We start from the raw sequence: 16,978 nt of genomic DNA on the forward strand, positions 1-16,978 counted from the left end.
ATTGTGCCTTCTGTGGTATTTCAAACACCCAGAAGAGGACCTGCGGCAGGAATTGACCGGGCCTGGGGGAGCTCACCGGACAGCTGGCTCTGAGGAAGCAGCAGCCCGGGGGTGGCGGGAGGCAGGGGCAAGGGATTCCAGGCAGGGCTTTGGAGGGACGCTGTGCTCTGCTGAGGGTTTTGTTTGACCGGCTCTGATTTGTGTTTTAAAAGGCCACCCCGGTGCCATGCAGAGCAGGAATGATGGCCACTTAGAGGCTCTGGCCGTGACTCAGTGCGGATAACGGCTGGTGATTAGATGGGAGCGGCAGAGGCGGTGAGAAATGGCCCTTCTGGGGACATGCTTTGAAAGGAGAGCTGACAGACTTTCAGAGGGACTCCATGGCGATGGGACGGGAGTCAGGATCAACCTGTAGACACGCAGCCTGAGCAGCTGGGCCACACTGTGCCCGTGGCATTGGCCACCTCAGGGCAGGAGTGCGTCCGGCTTGGACTGTGGCACCGGTTCCGTGTGACTTCAGTTCCATGTGAGTTCAGTTCCATGTGACTTCGGTTCCGTGTGACTTAGGTTCCGTGTCTGTGTGAGTTTGGTTCCGTGTGAGTTCGGTTCCCTGTGACTTCGGTTCTGTGTCTGTGTGACTTCAGTTCCATGTGAGTTCAGTTCCGTGTGACTTCGGTTCCGTGTGACTTAGGTTCCGTGTCTGTGTGAGTTCGATTCCGTGTGAGTTCGGTTCCGTGTGCGTTCGGTTCCGTGTGAGTTCGGTTCCGTGTGACTTGGGTTCCGTGAGACTTCGGTTCCGTGTGAGTTCAGTTCCGTGTGAGTTCGGTTCCGTGTGAGTTCAGTTCCGTGTGAGTTCGGTTCCGTGTGACTTCGGTTCCGTGTGACTTCGGTTCCGTGAGAGTTGCCATGGAGGGAGCCGGGGCAGCCGGTGTAGAGCTCTAGGTGTCAGGGAGCCGTCGGCTTCGTGCACCGGCTTCGTAGTACCTGTGATTCTGGAAACCTGGGGCAGGTTGGGGTTCACGGGGTGAGAGTGTGGAGAAGGGAAGGTCCCGGGCTGAGCCATGGAGCATCTTACAGAGGCCGAGGGTTGGCAGTCAGATCAGGGGGCCGGAAGGTTCCACGAGTTCAGTTCCATTTGGAGTCCATTGGGTTCTGACGGCTGGTGTTGTCGGCTGTCCTTCATGGCCAGTCTCTGGGTGTGAGGCAGTTTGGGGACTTCGGGCTCCTCGTGAGTGGGGTTTGGTTTTCCTCTCTCATCCTGACCCCCCTCTGGGCCCCTGCCGCATTGCCTGGTATCAGGTGGCACCAGAATGCTGTGCCCCAGCTCCCCTCACCCTCAGCCTCTCTCCTTTGCAAACCGAGCCTCCTGCTGTCCCTGCTTGCTTTCTGTCTGCTGGACAGCAGCTTACAGTAATTCCATGTCTGGGTCATCACCTAGGTTTTGATCCTGCCTAGATGTTGTCTTGGTTTAACTCTCTAGACGTCGTTGTTATTGCTGTGTTTTTGGGACAAGGTGGTATGGTAGATACATCAGAAACATAGGCCCATGGTGCCATGCCATGCTCACCTTCATACCTGGATGTCTGCCTGTAATTCTCCTTCATACCTGTATTTACATCTGCTTTTGGTTCTTATATCTCTCTTTTTTATTATTTTTAATCCTTACCTGATGACATGCTTAGAGAGGGAAAGGGAGGGAGGAGAGAGAGAGAGAGAGAGAGAGAGAGCGCAAGCCTTAAATCGGAGCATCGATTGGTTGCCTTCTGTGTGTGCCCTGACCTGGAATCGAACTGTCACCTTCATTGCTCAGGCCGATGCTCAGTCCACTGAGCCACTTGGCCAGGTATTTCCTTCTTTTAAAAAAAAATACAATAGTTTTTTTAGGTGAAAACTTCACATTTCATAACTTTAATTGTTCCCATCTAAATGGGTGAGTTTTTCTGTCATTCTGCCAATTACTTACCTCTGGTGTCTTATTCCAATTTTATGCCTCTGGAAGGCAAACGTCCACTCCGGGTTGGTTTTCGAAAGTAGAGTTTTTAGCGTTCTTCTAAGACGGGAGTCCTTGTGGAAGCACTTAGGCTGAAAGGTGGACTGCTCACCTGCTGACCAGGATCGAGGAAGGGCATTGGGGAGCCCAACCCGGGGAGTGCAGCTCATGCAGGTGCTGGGGAATGCTGCATTGAAAGCAGATAGTAGGTGCACAGGACACGCACCTTCCCCTCAGCTTGGTTAACGCAATAAAAACCCTTTAACACAGCCTGGCGTGTGTAATGGGGTAAATTAAATGTGCAAAACCGTCATCTCTGTAACAGTTAAAGCTGCCTGGACCCTCCCTGAGTGCACCTGAGCGCCGGCCATGAGTGCCGCCGCAGGGCAGGAGGACATTAACGCTCGGGCAGAGGCCTCACGGCCGCACCTGAGGTGTTTCCAGCGGAACCCGCGGCCAGCAGAGCAGGCGATGGCCTGTGTTACAGTGAACCCCATCCGCTTCCCTGTGATGGATGAGAAGGGCGGACAAGAATCCCTCCTCCAAGAGGAAATGTCAGCCCGTTAACGAGGAGGAGGCTCCTGACTGTCCGGGGGAGCAGCTGGGTTTGACCAGCTGTGCAAACTGCGGCCGTGTGTTCACAGCGGGGGGCGTCCGTGTGGGGCTGGGATGGAGGGAGGGGGCTCTTTCGCAGATTTTTTTTATTTGGTGTTTTCTTTCATTTGTTTTACACCAGTGGGAGCATTTTGAAATGACTCAGTTCTGGATGCTGTGCTAATTTAGTAAGCACCTATACTAATAAAAGGGTAAGATGCAAATTGGTCAGGATGCTCTCACAGTAACAACCGAACAGCAGGCTGTGTGGGGCGACCAGGCTGGCAGGAGGGTTAGTGAGGAATGGCCAGGCTGGCAGAGAGGGGCACTGAGGAATGGCCAGGCCAGCAGGGGGGTTAGTGAGGGATGACCAAACAACTGACCAGCAGACTGTGTGGGGCAACCAGCCCAGCAGGGGTGGCAGTTAGGGGCAATCAGGCAGGCAGGCAGGCAGGTGAACAGTTTGGAGCCAGTGGTCCTGGATTGTGAGGGGGATGTCCGATTGCTGGTTTAGGCCCGATCCCTGATCCCCGATCAGGCAGTCGGACATCCCCTGTGAGGGGTCCTGGGTTGGAGAGGGTGCAGGCTGGGCTGAGAAGACCTCCTCTCCCCCCGCCCCCCATGCATGAATTTCGTGCACTAGGCCTTTAGTAGAATATAATGTCTAAATAGCAGTGGCATTCGGGAGAGCATTATTCAACTTAAGTGCTCACGAGTTGTGTAAAATCAAACACTGTAATATTTAAGTAGCTCTCCATCACCGTTACGTTAGTGCATTAAAACGCACAGCCCACTTGTGAATGGCGTGTCATAGATCAATTGCCCTCGTTTTCCGTGTGGCTTCATGTGGCAGATCAGAGTGAGCGGAACTGGATCTAACACACACGGTCTGTTTAGGTTGTTGGCAGCGTACCTCGTGCTTTCTGAGCAGCTTTGCAGGGTTTATGCAGTCATGCTTAAAAAGTTGGGGAACGGTGGACTGAGACAACAATAAAAAGACCGGCTGGGAGACTGTTTTTTTCCAGCTTATGTAGCGGTATTTATCCAGTAATAATGCATTAATGGAATGTATATTAGAGTGTGCTAATTGCTCTTTAGAACTTGAATTGCATTGGTAACTTAGGGAATTTATGTAATTGCTTCGAATAACTTCATTGGCTTTATGAAATAACTAGTAACGTGGATGAAATTTTTATGGAATCCCGCACATAGTAAATACTTAATGCACAGGTTGCTAATGATCAGAAAACAAAGCCTTTAGAAGTAATGTGTGTAATATTGTGGGGTTTGGTATTGCTTTTGCTAAATTTCTGTAGTTTGCTTTCTGTAGAAAGTCCAGCTTTGCTATTTATGGAGCGATTTCCAGTAGCGAGTGAGCTGATAGATCTTTGGGGTAATAGGCAGTGGTGATTGGGAATTCAGCGTTTAAACTATAAGTTGTATGTTATTGTGGCAAATTTCCAAGAGCTCTTTTATATATATATTATTTCTTTGTATAAGACCGTGGTCTTTTTTTCTCCTAATAGTGTGCATAAAGAAATTAATATTTCTTAAATTGCTCTAAGTGTTTAGGATGAAATCTTACCATTTAGTTTTGTAACTTTACAATCAGAAAACGGTTTTGGATGCGATAGTTTAGGAGTTCAGAGGACTTCAATCTCAGTTATTGGGACACCATGTCATACCTGTAAGGCTAATCTGCTCAGTGAGCACTGTATTCTTATGAACCCGTTTATTTCAAGTTCCATAAAGCATAACACATGATTTTTACCCTGGTGTGCCCATGTCTTATAATAAACGTCTTTCTTTTGGGAGGGCTCTTCTTTCTGGCGTCTGCAGCACATTGTGAGGCCACGTTGCTGGACGGATTTAGAGACGAGGCTTATTGTTCCTTTGCTAGTGGTGGTTTTTGAAAACTCCCGTTAGCAAGGGTTTCTGTTTTCAGTAAAGTTTACCAGAACAACTCTTGGATTTCTGGTTTCAGTAAAGTTTATTACAAAAACTCTTTAAAAATTAACATCTCTCACAAAAATTGTGAACCAGGGTCCTTTTTTAAAAAAAATTGAGATGAATAGTCGGAAGGCTTAGGCTGACTCAGTTGCATCAGCTCTCAGAGAACAATGGCCGTCCTGTTGGGAAGAAGTTCCCCACACCCTGGGCCCTGCGGTCACTCCATCAGGGGCGGTGGCCTTGCCTGCAGTTTGTTACTGAGCCCATCGGGGGTGATGCTGCCCGGGCGCTGAGGTTCTGTGTCCGCTCAGCTGGATTCTGTCGGAGAAAACCGTTTCTGTCGCCTGTCATAGTGTGGAGGGGCCGGAGGAAGGACATCGATGAGTGAGTGGACAGCAGCTGAAAGTCTGAGCTGCTGAGAGGCAGCGCATGGGGGAGAACGGGGCCACCCCCTGCGGTCTCAGCAGTCTGATGGACAGGACGGTGTGCACTGCATCATGGGAGCACTGCAGTCTACATTTCACCGTTTCCATGTCATAGCCATTCGTTTAGGTCATCTCTATGCTTGTTTTTATGTTTTCCAATTTCAGATCAAAGACAAGTGTAGATCTTTATCCCCGTCTTTTATCTGTGGCAGCTGGTATGCAGGAGTCTGTTAAATGCCACCCGACTTTCCCTGGAAAGGAAGCAAAATGACAGGTTCTCTAATAGATCACATTTTAGAGATTATAATACATTTTTTTTTCTTTTGGCGGGGTTATACCAAGCCTTTTATCAATAAGGTTTTTTTGTTTGTTGTTTTATGAATTTAATCCACAATAAGCCTGTATTTCATTTGATAGAAACTTCATGCTGATCTGGCAGGACTGAAAGGGGTGAGGTCCGCACGGGAGCTGGGGTCTTAGCAGACGTGCTAGGCTGGGCGTGCGGTGCTCACAGGGCCGTCCATCCTCTGTGCCCGCACAGAGCCGCCACTCCCCTCCCTGCAGAGCCCACTGCGGAGGGAGACTCCCCCTCTTCCCAGCTCTTCCTTATTGTTGTTGTTCATTTTCACACGAGGATGTTTCTCCGTTGATCTTTTAGAGAGCGTGGAAGGGAGAGGAAAGACAGTGCGAACATCCTTGTGAGAGAAACTCACCGATTGTTGCCTCCTGCACACGCCCTGGCCAGGGCCGAGCCAGAGAGGAGCCTGCAGCCAAAGGACATGCCCTTGACCTGAATCGAATGTGGGACCTTTCGGTCCACAGGCTGACGCTCTCTCCACTGAGCCACCCGGCCAGGGCCCAGGCATTCCCTCTCGGTCACCTCCGTTTCACACGTTCTCCCATGGCTGCCCCTGCGGGGAAGGAGGGTCTCGGCTCCTCAGGGCTCTGCTGGGAAGGGGTGTGTGCACTCCGGCCCCCGCTCTTCATGACCAAAGCGAACCACACCACGTGGTCTTGCCTAAGATCTAAGGAGGCAAGAGGGCCTTCCTGAACGTCTGGGAAGGAGAGGACATGGAATTTGTTGGTGACGCTCAGTCCTGCCTCCCGGAACCTTCCTCTTCCAGCAGTGTGGCCACTTAGGTGAGCGCCGCCCGACCGGGAGGTCAGGGAGGGGCCAGGTGGGCCACAGTAAGCAAGGGCTAAACCGTGAAGGCATCTTTGGGATGAGGCCGTTTTCTAATGAACTGACAACACGTAAGATAGACTGTATAGACCTAACTGATGTGGCTCAGTGGATAGAGCATTGGCCTGCAGACCTAACTGGTGTGGCTCAGTGGATAGAGCATTGGCCTGCAGACCTAACTGGTGTGGCTCAGGGGATAGAGCATTGGCCTGCAGACCTAACTGGTGTGGCTCAGTGGATAGAGCATTGGCCTGCAGACTAAAGGGTCCCAGGTTCAATTCCGGTCAAGGGCATGTACCTTGGCTGTGAGTACATCCCCAGTAGGAGGTGTGCAGGAGGCAGCTGATCGATGTTTCTCTCTTATCGGTGTTTCTAACTCTCTATCCCTCTCCCTTCCTCTCTGTAAAAAAATCAATAAAGTATCTATAAAATAAAAAATAACAATGTAAAAAGGCAAAGGCGTGTGTAGGAATAAAAATATTTTGCAGTGTTTCTTACCATTGTTTCTAAATACGACGTGATGTTTTACTTGAGCAGAAATTATAAACCATATGTTAGTTAATATTTGCACCTTTTTATTCATATGGTTTATGTAAACTGCTAATGCATTTAATATGTCAGATCGTGGTTTTCTGTGAATATTTTATAAGCATATTATGGTTTTATGGTTAACATTAATTTGAAATATCGCTTTAACAGTAAAAGGAACTTCCCTGATGCCTAATTTTGTATTAATCATGTTAACACAACAACTACATATTCTGTAAACTGTGCAGTAGCTGTAATAATACATTTCCCGTTTAACATTATGATGTTTTTAGCCAAAAAACCCACCCACATTTAATTCCATATAGTTTTAATAATAATTAAATAATAATCTGGTGGATCAAGACTTTTTTTAGTTGTACAAGGAAATTGATTTCCTTTTCTCTTACGTTATGAAGTTTAGAGTTTCTGCTTTGAGTGGACATCTTGCATATGCATTAGTGGGGCGCATCTAGTAAGTTAGAAGTAATTAGACACATTATTAACTGAAGTCCACAGTTGACACCAGGATGCACTCTGGGTTGTAAAGGTCCGTGAGTTCTAACAAATGCATAATGTCATGCACCCACCAACCATCATACAAAATAGTTTCACTGCTAAGGGTGTATTTATTACTATTTTTTTTTTTTTTTTTTTTTTTTTTTACGTATTGTCACGTTTTCTTCAGAAAACACATTTTAAAAAATGATGAGCCCGGCTGGCATGGCTCAGTGGTTGAGCGTCGACCTACGAAGCAGGAGATCATGGTTCGATTCCCGGTCAGGGCACAGGCCTGGGTTGAGGGCTTGATCCCCAGTGTGGGGTGTGCAGGAGGCAGCTGTGACCCATGAGCCTCTCTCCTCATGGCTGTTGCAGGGTTACCCATTGTGTGAATCTGTCAGGGCTGTCCTAAAATAGCACGGACTGGTGGCTTAACCCAGAAACCTCCTCCGCACAGCTCTGGAGGCTGGGCGTCCAGGTCAAGGGCCAGCAGGTTCGGTTCCTCAGAGACCTTTCTCCTTGGCCTGCAGGTGGCCTCCCAGGGTCTTTCCTCCATGAACAGGACTCTCTGTGTCCACATTTCCTCCTCTGATCAGGACACCATGAGGCCCCATTCCTCGGAGCTCATTAACGTCACTGCTTTAAAGCACACGTCTCCAGTCCAGGCATCTTCTCAGGTCCTGGGAGTTAATACGTCAGGTGTGGATCTGGGGACTCGATTCCGTCTACATCACCCATTGAAATTAGCGTTTTAACCTGTGCCTGGCAAACGGTCACCGGTGCGGACCGGTGAGGATGAATGCAGAGGGGGAGGGCGCGGGAGAGGGCGTCCTGTTTCTGCTCCAGAAGGTGTGCTCCCCACGCCCTGAACGCCGCTGGCGATGGGGAAGGTGCTTTTACACAAAGAGATGACACAGGGTTTTCACTGGGATGGCTCAGCAGGGTCCTCCCCAACAATACTTCTCTTCATCTTTGTCGTCTGACGTAAAAGATAAGCTGTGGACGGCATTGTTCCAGAAAAAGGATTCCCATTTTTCACTTCTAAATCGCAGGTCAGGTGAGCTGGGCGGTGAAGTATCTTCTGGGGCGCTCCATTCCGAAGACAGATACTGTTGGTTTAACATAATTTAGTGCCAGGTATAATAACTCGGGGTGAGATACAACTTTCTATTTTGAATTGCTTGAAAGATGATGTATGTGGGATTATGTGGAAAACAATACATCCAGGGAAGTATTTTATTTCTGTTAGCAAGGACTTTATGGTTATGGAGGGAGATAAACAGGCTTGTTATGTGTGCTCTTGAGCACATCTCATTGGATTTCTATTAATAAAAACAAAAGAACTGTCATCAAGTCGTGTGTGGGATGGGAATATTAATAAATTTACTGCCATCTTTGAAAGAGGCAAAAGGTGTATACGATTCTGTTTTGTAATGTGTGCCTGTTAATGCCCTCCAACGTGCGCCCTGTGGAATTATGGTTAGGAGGTAATCTCTTGTTTACAGAGCTGAAAAAAATTGCTTTTTCTTTGATCCCTCGTGCTATTCCCAGGTAATTTTTCTTCAGAGAGAATGATTAAGGGTTCAAAGCACATGACCTATCTTAAAGAATACTTTTTATTATTTCATAATTTAATTCTGACTGAGACATGTCTAATTCTGCATTTGTAAGCACACAGTTTAACTTCTGTCATCTGATGAGATGGAAGTGATAGAGGTTGTTTTTAAGAAAACACTTTTTTAACTTTAAATCATTGCATGTAAGATAGAGATGATGAAAATACTGTAGGCATTTTTTATTGTTCCACTCTGAAGGCATAAGTATTTCTAGTTAAAATTTATTTTGAAATACACTTGTATTTTCATTTGTTTGAAAACCTGTAAAATTCGCACTTCTTTAAGGAACTATGACAAGTGCCCTGAAGATTAGAAATTGCAAATTATTCGCCTTTTAATTACCACTGGTTTTGTAATTCTAGAGTATGGTGGGCATTCACCTTTAGTAAATGCCATCGCTTCCTTCCTGTTAGCGTTCATTCAGAATTGAGGGATTAGCTCCTGAGTTCCAGGCGATAGGCAGGGAATACAAGAGAGCTGAGAAAGTGTGCTCAGAGGCACCTCTCCCCGTGAGCGTCAGGCTAGGACACCCTGCTGGTGGAGTTCAGATGGCTGCCTGGACGTGGGGAGCAAGGGGTTGGTTCTGCCCTCCGGGCCTTTGGGGCTGGGTTCTGAAGGATGTGTAGGAGTTTGCTGGGAAGTGGTAGGCCATGTCTGCGAGGCCCGGGGAAAGCAGGTGGGTCTGAGGGCCAGGGGCCCCGGGAGGGGAAGGGGAGGCAGAGGCTGTAGCACAAGGAGACGCTGGGGAAGGACCCGGAGCCACAGGCTGATGTTCTCCATGCTGAGGATTCCCTGCGGGGTGTGACAGGCACCTGTGCCTCCCGTGTTACCTGCCCCTGAGCCTTCAGCCGAGCAGGAAGCGGGTTTGGCACGCGCTGTTTCTGCTCCGGGTGTGATGGGCCCGTGTGCTTCTGTCTTGCAGTGCGGTTCAGCAGCTGCAATGGGAAGAGGAAGGTGCGGTACGAGAGCAGCGAGCCCGCCGACTTCAAGGTGGACGAGGACGGCGTGGTGTACGCGGTCCGCAGCTTCCCCCTGTCCCCCGAGCGCGCCCGCTTCCTGGTCTTCGCCCACGACCGCGACACGCAGGAGAGGTGGCAGGTGGCCGTGAGCCTGAGCCCGCGGCCCCCCGCGCCCGAGGCCGCCCTGCAGGTACCGCCCCGGCCCCAGCCCCCGGCCCCAGCCCCAGCCCCGGCCCCAGCCCCCAGCCAGAGCCCCACTGTGGACCACCGTGCCCCTGGCTTCCCATCCTGTGAACGGAGGCCAGTGTTTGAATTCTCACCAGCTTCAGCCCCTTCACTTGTGTTTTGTTGTGCTTTCAATCTTTTTTATTTTTTTTTAATATATATTTTATTGATACTTTACAGAGAGGAAGGGAGAGAGATAGAGAGCTAGAAACATCGATGAGAGAGAAACATCGATCAGCTGCCTCCAGCACACCCCCCACCGGGGATGTGCCTGCAACCAAGGCACATGCCCTTGACCGGAATCGAACCTGGGACCTTTCAGTCCGCAGGCCAAGGATCTATCCACTGAGCCACACCGGTTTGGGCCGTATCATTTTTCTTTGAGGCCAGTGCCCAGCTTTCATTGTGAAACGGTGAAACGCTTACCTGGTAAAGCGAAACCAGGCCACTAGGGCAATGGTCGGCAAACTCATGAGCCAACAGAGCCAAATATCAACAGGACAAAGATTGAAATTTCTTAATTTCAATTTTTAAAACTTAAACTTCTTCTAACGCCACTTCTTCAAAATAGACTCGCCCAGGCCGTGGTATTTTGTGGAAGAGCCACACTCAAGGGGCCAAAGAGCCGCATGTGGCTTTCCGACCAGGACACTAGGGTAATAGAAAGTGAGGAGTAACTGGTAGCTCATCGAGGGAAGCGTTGCTTTTATTGTTATGATGCTCAGATGTTTCCACCGGAGCAGCCATGGCTGGGCCGCCCGGGCCTCCGGTACTCGGGGACGGGAGAGCGCTGGGTCCCACAGAGATGGATGCCCCGTGTACAGAGTGAGCCCGCTCCCGCATCCATCACGCCTGCCACGGGTTCAGAATAATTACAGCATTAATTCTGTGCGATTTAATGGGGTCATAAATATCTGCGACACCCCTTAGCAGGACGTGCTAGAATTCTCTCGGAACTCAAATTATATTTTCGCACATGGAGATCTGAATTTAATGGACAGGAGCGCATTACCTGAGCTGTGGTTTGAGCTAATGAGAAATAGATAAAAGGGGTCCTTTCCATGTTGCCTCCATAGTTACTGCTGTCTAAGGTGGTTTGTAGAAACTGCGGCTAGTTTACCCAGCGGGGCCACATAATGAGTTGTTTGGAATTCAGTTTTCCAATGAACAGTTTAGCCTGAAAGTCTTACAGTGCTTTCTATTACTTTAAGATTTTAAAACTGATTTTGAGAGAGAGAGAGAGAGACAGAGAGAGAGAGAGAGAGAGAGAGAGAGAGAGAGAGAGAGAGAGAGAGAGAAGGAAAGAGGAAGGGAGAGGGAGAGAGTGAGAAAGGGAGACAAACATCCATGTGAGAGTGAGACATGGCCCGGCTGCCTCCTGCACGCCCCCTGCAGGGGATGGAGCCCGCAGTCGGACATGAGCTCTTCCTGGAATAGAACCAGCAACCCCTAGGTGCACAGAAGGAGGCCAGCTTGCGGAGCCTCGCGGCCCAGGGCACCTGTGCTCACAGGGGGCGAGGAAAGGGCCTCAGGGCTTCCATTCTTGTTGGTAATAATCGATGCCGATGCTCCCGGGTCCCCGCACACCGGGTCCTCTCAGAGAGCCTTCCTCCGGTCCTCAGGTTTGTCTTCCTGTGTCTCCACGCACAGGGCTCGCCAGGCGCCGAGGAGATCGTGTTCCCGCGGCAGCCGGCCGGCGGCGATGGGCACCTGCGGAGGCAGAAGCGGGACTGGGTCATCCCCCCCATCAACCTGCCCGAGAACTCGCGGGGCCCGTTCCCGCAGGAGCTGGTCCGGGTGGGTGCGCGGCTCTCCTTATCTCGGGGCGGGGCAGGGGTGTGTGGGGAGCATCTGGTCTGTCGCTCACCGGGTGGAGTTGACGGCTTGTATCTACTAAAAATACTTCTTTAAATTTAATTTTATTTTTTAGTATGTTTTTATTGACTTCAGAGAGGAAGGGAGAGGGAAAGAGAGATACATCAGTGATGAGAGAGAATCACTGATCAGCTGCCTCCTGCACACCCCCTACTGGGGATCCAGCCCACAACCCAGGCCTGTGCCCTTTGCCGGAATCAAACTCAGGACCCTTCAGTCCTCAGGCCGATACTCTATCCACTGAACCACACCGGCGAGGCCTACAAATACTTGTCATAGATGCGATGCCTTACGTTGTGCGGAGCCTCTTCTCATTCTGACTGTCCTCTCGGAGGGTTATTTGTGGGTGGGGCTCCTGAGCCCCGTGGAGGGTGAGGTTTGTCCAGGGGCGCAGACAGACGCCCCGAGTCCGACGCCATCCGCAGCCGTCAGCCCTCTGCCAGGAAGCACAGGCACCGCGGCGTCCCTGTTCTGACCCCGCTGCCCTCACCGTGGCCTCTGCCCCCTGCAGAGAGCGCTGGGCCACAGGAAGAGGGAAGGGGCACTCGCTGCTGGAAATGCCAGCGCTAAGTGCATGGGAGGGTTTTTAAGAAAAAAAAAACAACCTCGACACCATTAACAGAACCCCAGGGGCTGAGCGAAAACACAAGCATCGGAGGAATCCGGCTTTATTTTGTTCCTCTAAATGCACACCATCAGATGTGTGCACTTAGAAAATGACAGTTCTGTGTGTAGCCAAATTAGCAACCTGTTTTTGTTTTTTTAGTTTAGTTTTTTTTTTTTTTTAATATATTTTATTGACTCTTTACAAAGAGGAAGGGAGAGAGAGAGCGAGAAACATCGATGAGAGAGAAACATCGATCAGCTGCCTCCTGCACACCCACCACTGGAGGTGTACCCGCAACCAAGGCACATGCCCTTGACCAGAATCGAACCAAGGACCCCCCAGTCCGCAGGCTGACGCTCTATCCACTGAGCCACACCAGCTTCTGCAGCAACCCGTTGTTTATTACAAAAGGAAAATAAGGGGAAATCGTTGTATTTTCACTTACGAGAAAATAAATGTTCCTGTAGTGATGGATTTAGCATTCCAGTACATGCCCACTGAGAGCTGTGTTTTTTAATGAGTCATTTTCTGGGTTGTCGATGCTATTGTGTTGTACATTATAATTCAATTTAACAGCGAATGACATGCTCGCTAAGTAAAGGTGTGTCTTGTTTTCCTACCTTACTGGAGAGTGGGAAGCAGTGATGGTGCCTCACCTTTAAGAGATAAACCAGATTCTGTTTTTGGACGGAGCATCTCTACCCAATGCCTGGGTCTCCCTCCTGTCCCGCCAGCAGGACGGCGCTCCGGGCCCTCTCCCTGCTCTGCCCCTCCCCCCGTCCGTGGCCTGAGCCAGGGGGACTCCATATAAACTGACTTGTCCTGGGATTGTGGGCTTTGGAGGAGGAGGAAGTGAGCCCATGAGTGTAATTCTGGAGAGGCTAGAAACATCTTGTGTGAATTGTTATCAGGAAGGAGTTTGGTGTATAAGTGCCACCTGGAAAAGACAGAAATCTCACTTGTAGGACCACCATCACCCTAGCGCTCCCCAGCGAGGCTGTTTCACACTCTGAACGATGGCTTCTTATCCTACCTGGTGCCCACAGTCAGCCCTGCTTGCCCCTTAGGCTGTTATCTGGGGATTCCCAGGAGAGAGGCCGGTGCTGCTTAAACGCCCACGGCCCTTCATGTGGACGTCGGCCGCTGCGTCCAGGGGCCGTGCTGTCGGATGTTAGCACCGTGTCCGTCCGCGGGTGAAGGGGCATCTCTTTTTGAAGCCTGTCACCAAGAAAGCCGGGCAAGGGGCAGGCTGGGAGCGTTCCCTGGGTTTCGGGAGGCGGGGTGCAGGTTTGTAACTGCAAAGGGCATGAGGCGTGGCACGCTGGGTCTCAGGTGACACGCTCACGTGGTCTCTCGTCTAACGGGATTGCCTTCTGGACCCGCAGATCCGGTCCGACAGAGACAAAAACCTCTCCCTGCGGTACAGCGTCACCGGGCCCGGTGCCGACCAGCCTCCCACCGGCATCTTCATCATCAACCCCATCTCCGGGCAGCTGTCCGTGACCAAGCCACTGGACCGGGAGCAAATCGCCCGCTTCCACGTAAGACTTCTGCGCTGACATGCTGTGCGTGCAGTCTTCTCCGTGTGCGCCTCTCAGGTCATTTTTTAAATGTGTATCTACACTAATAAAAGAGAAACATGCACATTAACCTTCACTCCGCTATACCCACCAATTATTGAATTATATTCCATCCAAAGACTGTAGACCCACTTTTGCCCACCCTGTATAAGTTGGACACTGATTTTTCCAACTTAGCAATAGCGCTGGGCTGAGTATTTTCAGATGCAAGAATTACCTAATATGAGAATGTCAGTTCCAGGAAGCCTGCTTCTGTTTTCTGTTTGTTTTTTCCTGGTCATACTTGTACATTTTCCTGGAACAAGATTTCAGCCATTTTTTTTCATGAGTTTAAATATAGAAACCTAAATTGATCTTTATTACTTCTTTAATTTCCACATGAACAACTAAAACGTTTGATGAAATTGCTATTTTTTAGAGGAATACGTGCATGTTGCAAAAACTTTTTGAATAATACAGGAATAAAACTTTTCAAATAATACAGTATTGACAAGAAAGTGAAAACAATTGTAATCCTAGTTTGTAAAAATAACGGTTATCTTAAACACGTTGATGCAGTACTGTAAGGTGTTTTGCTGTGGATAAATTCACAAATGTTTTCTTTGAAAATTAGAACCATTCTGTGAAACTAGCCTTTGCCACTTCACTGTCATAAGATTTAACACCTTCTCCTGTCAGTGAAAATTATTTATTTGCCCTAGCTGGTTTGTCTCAGTGGATAGAGAGTCGGCCTATGGACTGAAGGGTCCTGGGTTCGATTTCAGTCAAGGGCACATGCTTGGGTTGCAGGCTCAAACTCCAGTAGGGGCTGTGCTGGAGGCAGCTGATCAGTGATTCTCTCTCATCATTGATGTTTCTCTCTCTCCCATCTTCTCTGAAATCAATGAAAATTTATATATATATATATATAATTATTTACTTAAATCAAGCATGTCAAACTCGTGCTGGGCCTGCCAGCCATGAATTGGACACGATTGCTCCACAGTATTTAGTTGAATGACTGTAACATAATGTTAACGCCTATTGGTGGTGGTTTGTTGCGGGAGTCGGTAGCCTCTACACAGGAGAGGGTGTGCCGGTGCTGCTGTAACGTGGTAGAGCGTGTCCCCCAGAGAGCAGCTGCCCGCATCCTCCTTGCGGGAGCACCCGGGAGCATCCCGTTAAAAATAACTCCGTGGAACGCTGGGGCTGGCGCACAGGGTGAAACGGGTCTCTGTGCCAGAGAGAAGATGCTGACAATTATCCTTCCAAGAGTAGCTGAGTGATTATATTTGTTTAAAAAGAAAAAAATGTCTAGAACACCTTCAAAGCGAAGACCTTGAGCTTGAGAGAAGAACAATGGTCTTATGCACCCATGCACTTGTAAGGTTCAGCACTGCCTTTGACAGTTACAGAGACCAAACCCCGTGAGAGAATTCCCTCCGCACACTGATTCTCCCTGGGTGCTCCCCGCTCCCTTGGTCTGTGTGAGTGCTCTGTGCCAGGAGCACCTTGTGCACCCCGAGTCAGCAGGACGGACAGCCAAGGGATCTGGGCACAGAGGGGTCCTGGCCTTGAACTCGGGCTCCACCAGCGCCCACAGCTAGTGGCTGGGCTTTCTGGGCTCAGTGTTTCCCTTTCAAACTCTGGTCGCTTCTGCCTCCTCATTTGGGTTCAGTGAGGCAAACCCATCGGACGGGGGGCGCAGTGCCTGGCGATGGTCCCTGTGGGCCTTGGGCCTTGGTATGGGGGGGGATGGTCCCTGCTGACAGACGGTGCTGGAAGAGTGGCCCCTGTTCTGCTGGCCAGTGGGTGCCTGGGTGCTGGGGGGGGGGGCAGGCGGAGGGGGTGCTGTCTCCTCACTCAGATGGGGACGCGCCCACGAGCCCGTGACCGGGGCTTTTTGCAGCTGCGGGCCCACGCGGTGGACATCAACGGCAACCAGGTGGAGAACCCCATCGACATCGTCATCAACGTCATCGACATGAACGACAACCGGCCAGAGTTCCTGCACCAGGTCTGGAACGGGACGGTGCCCGAGGGCTCCAAGCCCGGTGAGTGCAGTGCGCGGGGGCGCTGGGGGCCGCGGGAGGGGGCCGGGGGCCTTGGAGCGGCTTTGTCTTTCCTCCCTGGTGCTTTTGGGGAGAGGAAGGTAGCTTCTTCGGGGAACCTGGGAGAAGAGGGGAAACGGGAAGATGTCGTTCTGCTTCGCGCTCCGATTGTCCCGCCTTCGGTGGAGGAGATGGGCTTTACAGAGTGGCATCCAGCGGACGGTACTTCCTGCTCGGCCCCGCACCCAGGGCCTCTGAGTGCACCGCAGTCACAGCGGCCCCGCACCCAGGCCTCTGCCCATCGAGTGCAGAGTGCACCGCAGTCACAGCGGGCTGGCACCTGGGGCTTCTGCCCATGGAGCGCGGAGTGCACCGCAGTCACAGCCGGCCCGCACCCAGGCCTCTGCCCATGGAGTGCGGAGTGCACCTCAGTCACAGTGGGCCCTGCACCCAGGGCCTCTGCCCATCGAGTGCGGAGTGCACCGCAGTCACAGCGGCCCCGCACCAGGGCCTCTGCCCATCGGGTGCGGAGTGCACCGCAGTCACAGCGAGCCCTGCACCCAGGCCTCTGCCCATCGGGTGCGGAGTGCACCGCAGTCACAGCGAGCCCTGCACCCAGGCCTCTGCCCATCAGGTGCGGAGTGCACCGCAGTCACAGCGGGCCCCGCGCCCAGGGCCTCTGCCCATCAGGTGCGGAGTGCACTGCAGTCACAGTGGCAGCTCAGGTGCAGGGCAGAGTCCAAAGGGTGCTTGGGCCCAGCTGGGGGGCTCGGGGGTGAGCATCGACCTAGGAACCAGGAGGTCACGGTTCCATTCCCAGTCAGGGCACAGGCCCGGGTTGTGGGCTCAATCCTCAGTGTGGGGCGTGTAGGAGGCAGCTGATCCATGATTCTCTCTCATCATGGATGTGTGTTTGTT

General features: G+C 50.9%; 1 protein-coding gene across 2 annotated transcripts in view; it reads left to right on the forward strand.

The window, feature by feature from the left end:
* The window catches only part of CDH2 (cadherin 2), a 136,232-nt gene that overhangs the window by 91,262 nt on the left and 27,992 nt on the right, over positions 1-16,978 (forward strand). For both annotated transcript variants that reach the window (XM_084887055.1, XM_084887056.1), the window contains exons 3-6: positions 9,707-9,933; positions 11,619-11,765; positions 13,836-13,991; positions 15,919-16,063. In XM_084887055.1, the coding sequence (XP_084743181.1) occupies positions 9,707-9,933; positions 11,619-11,765; positions 13,836-13,991; positions 15,919-16,063 (675 nt within the window). The remainder of the gene's footprint in view (positions 1-9,706; positions 9,934-11,618; positions 11,766-13,835; positions 13,992-15,918; positions 16,064-16,978) is intronic.

The sequence above is a fragment of the Pipistrellus hanaki genome (assembly GCF_964339955.1).
Source record: "Pipistrellus hanaki genome assembly, chromosome: 6".
Classification (NCBI taxonomy): Eukaryota; Metazoa; Chordata; class Mammalia; order Chiroptera; family Vespertilionidae; genus Pipistrellus; species Pipistrellus hanaki.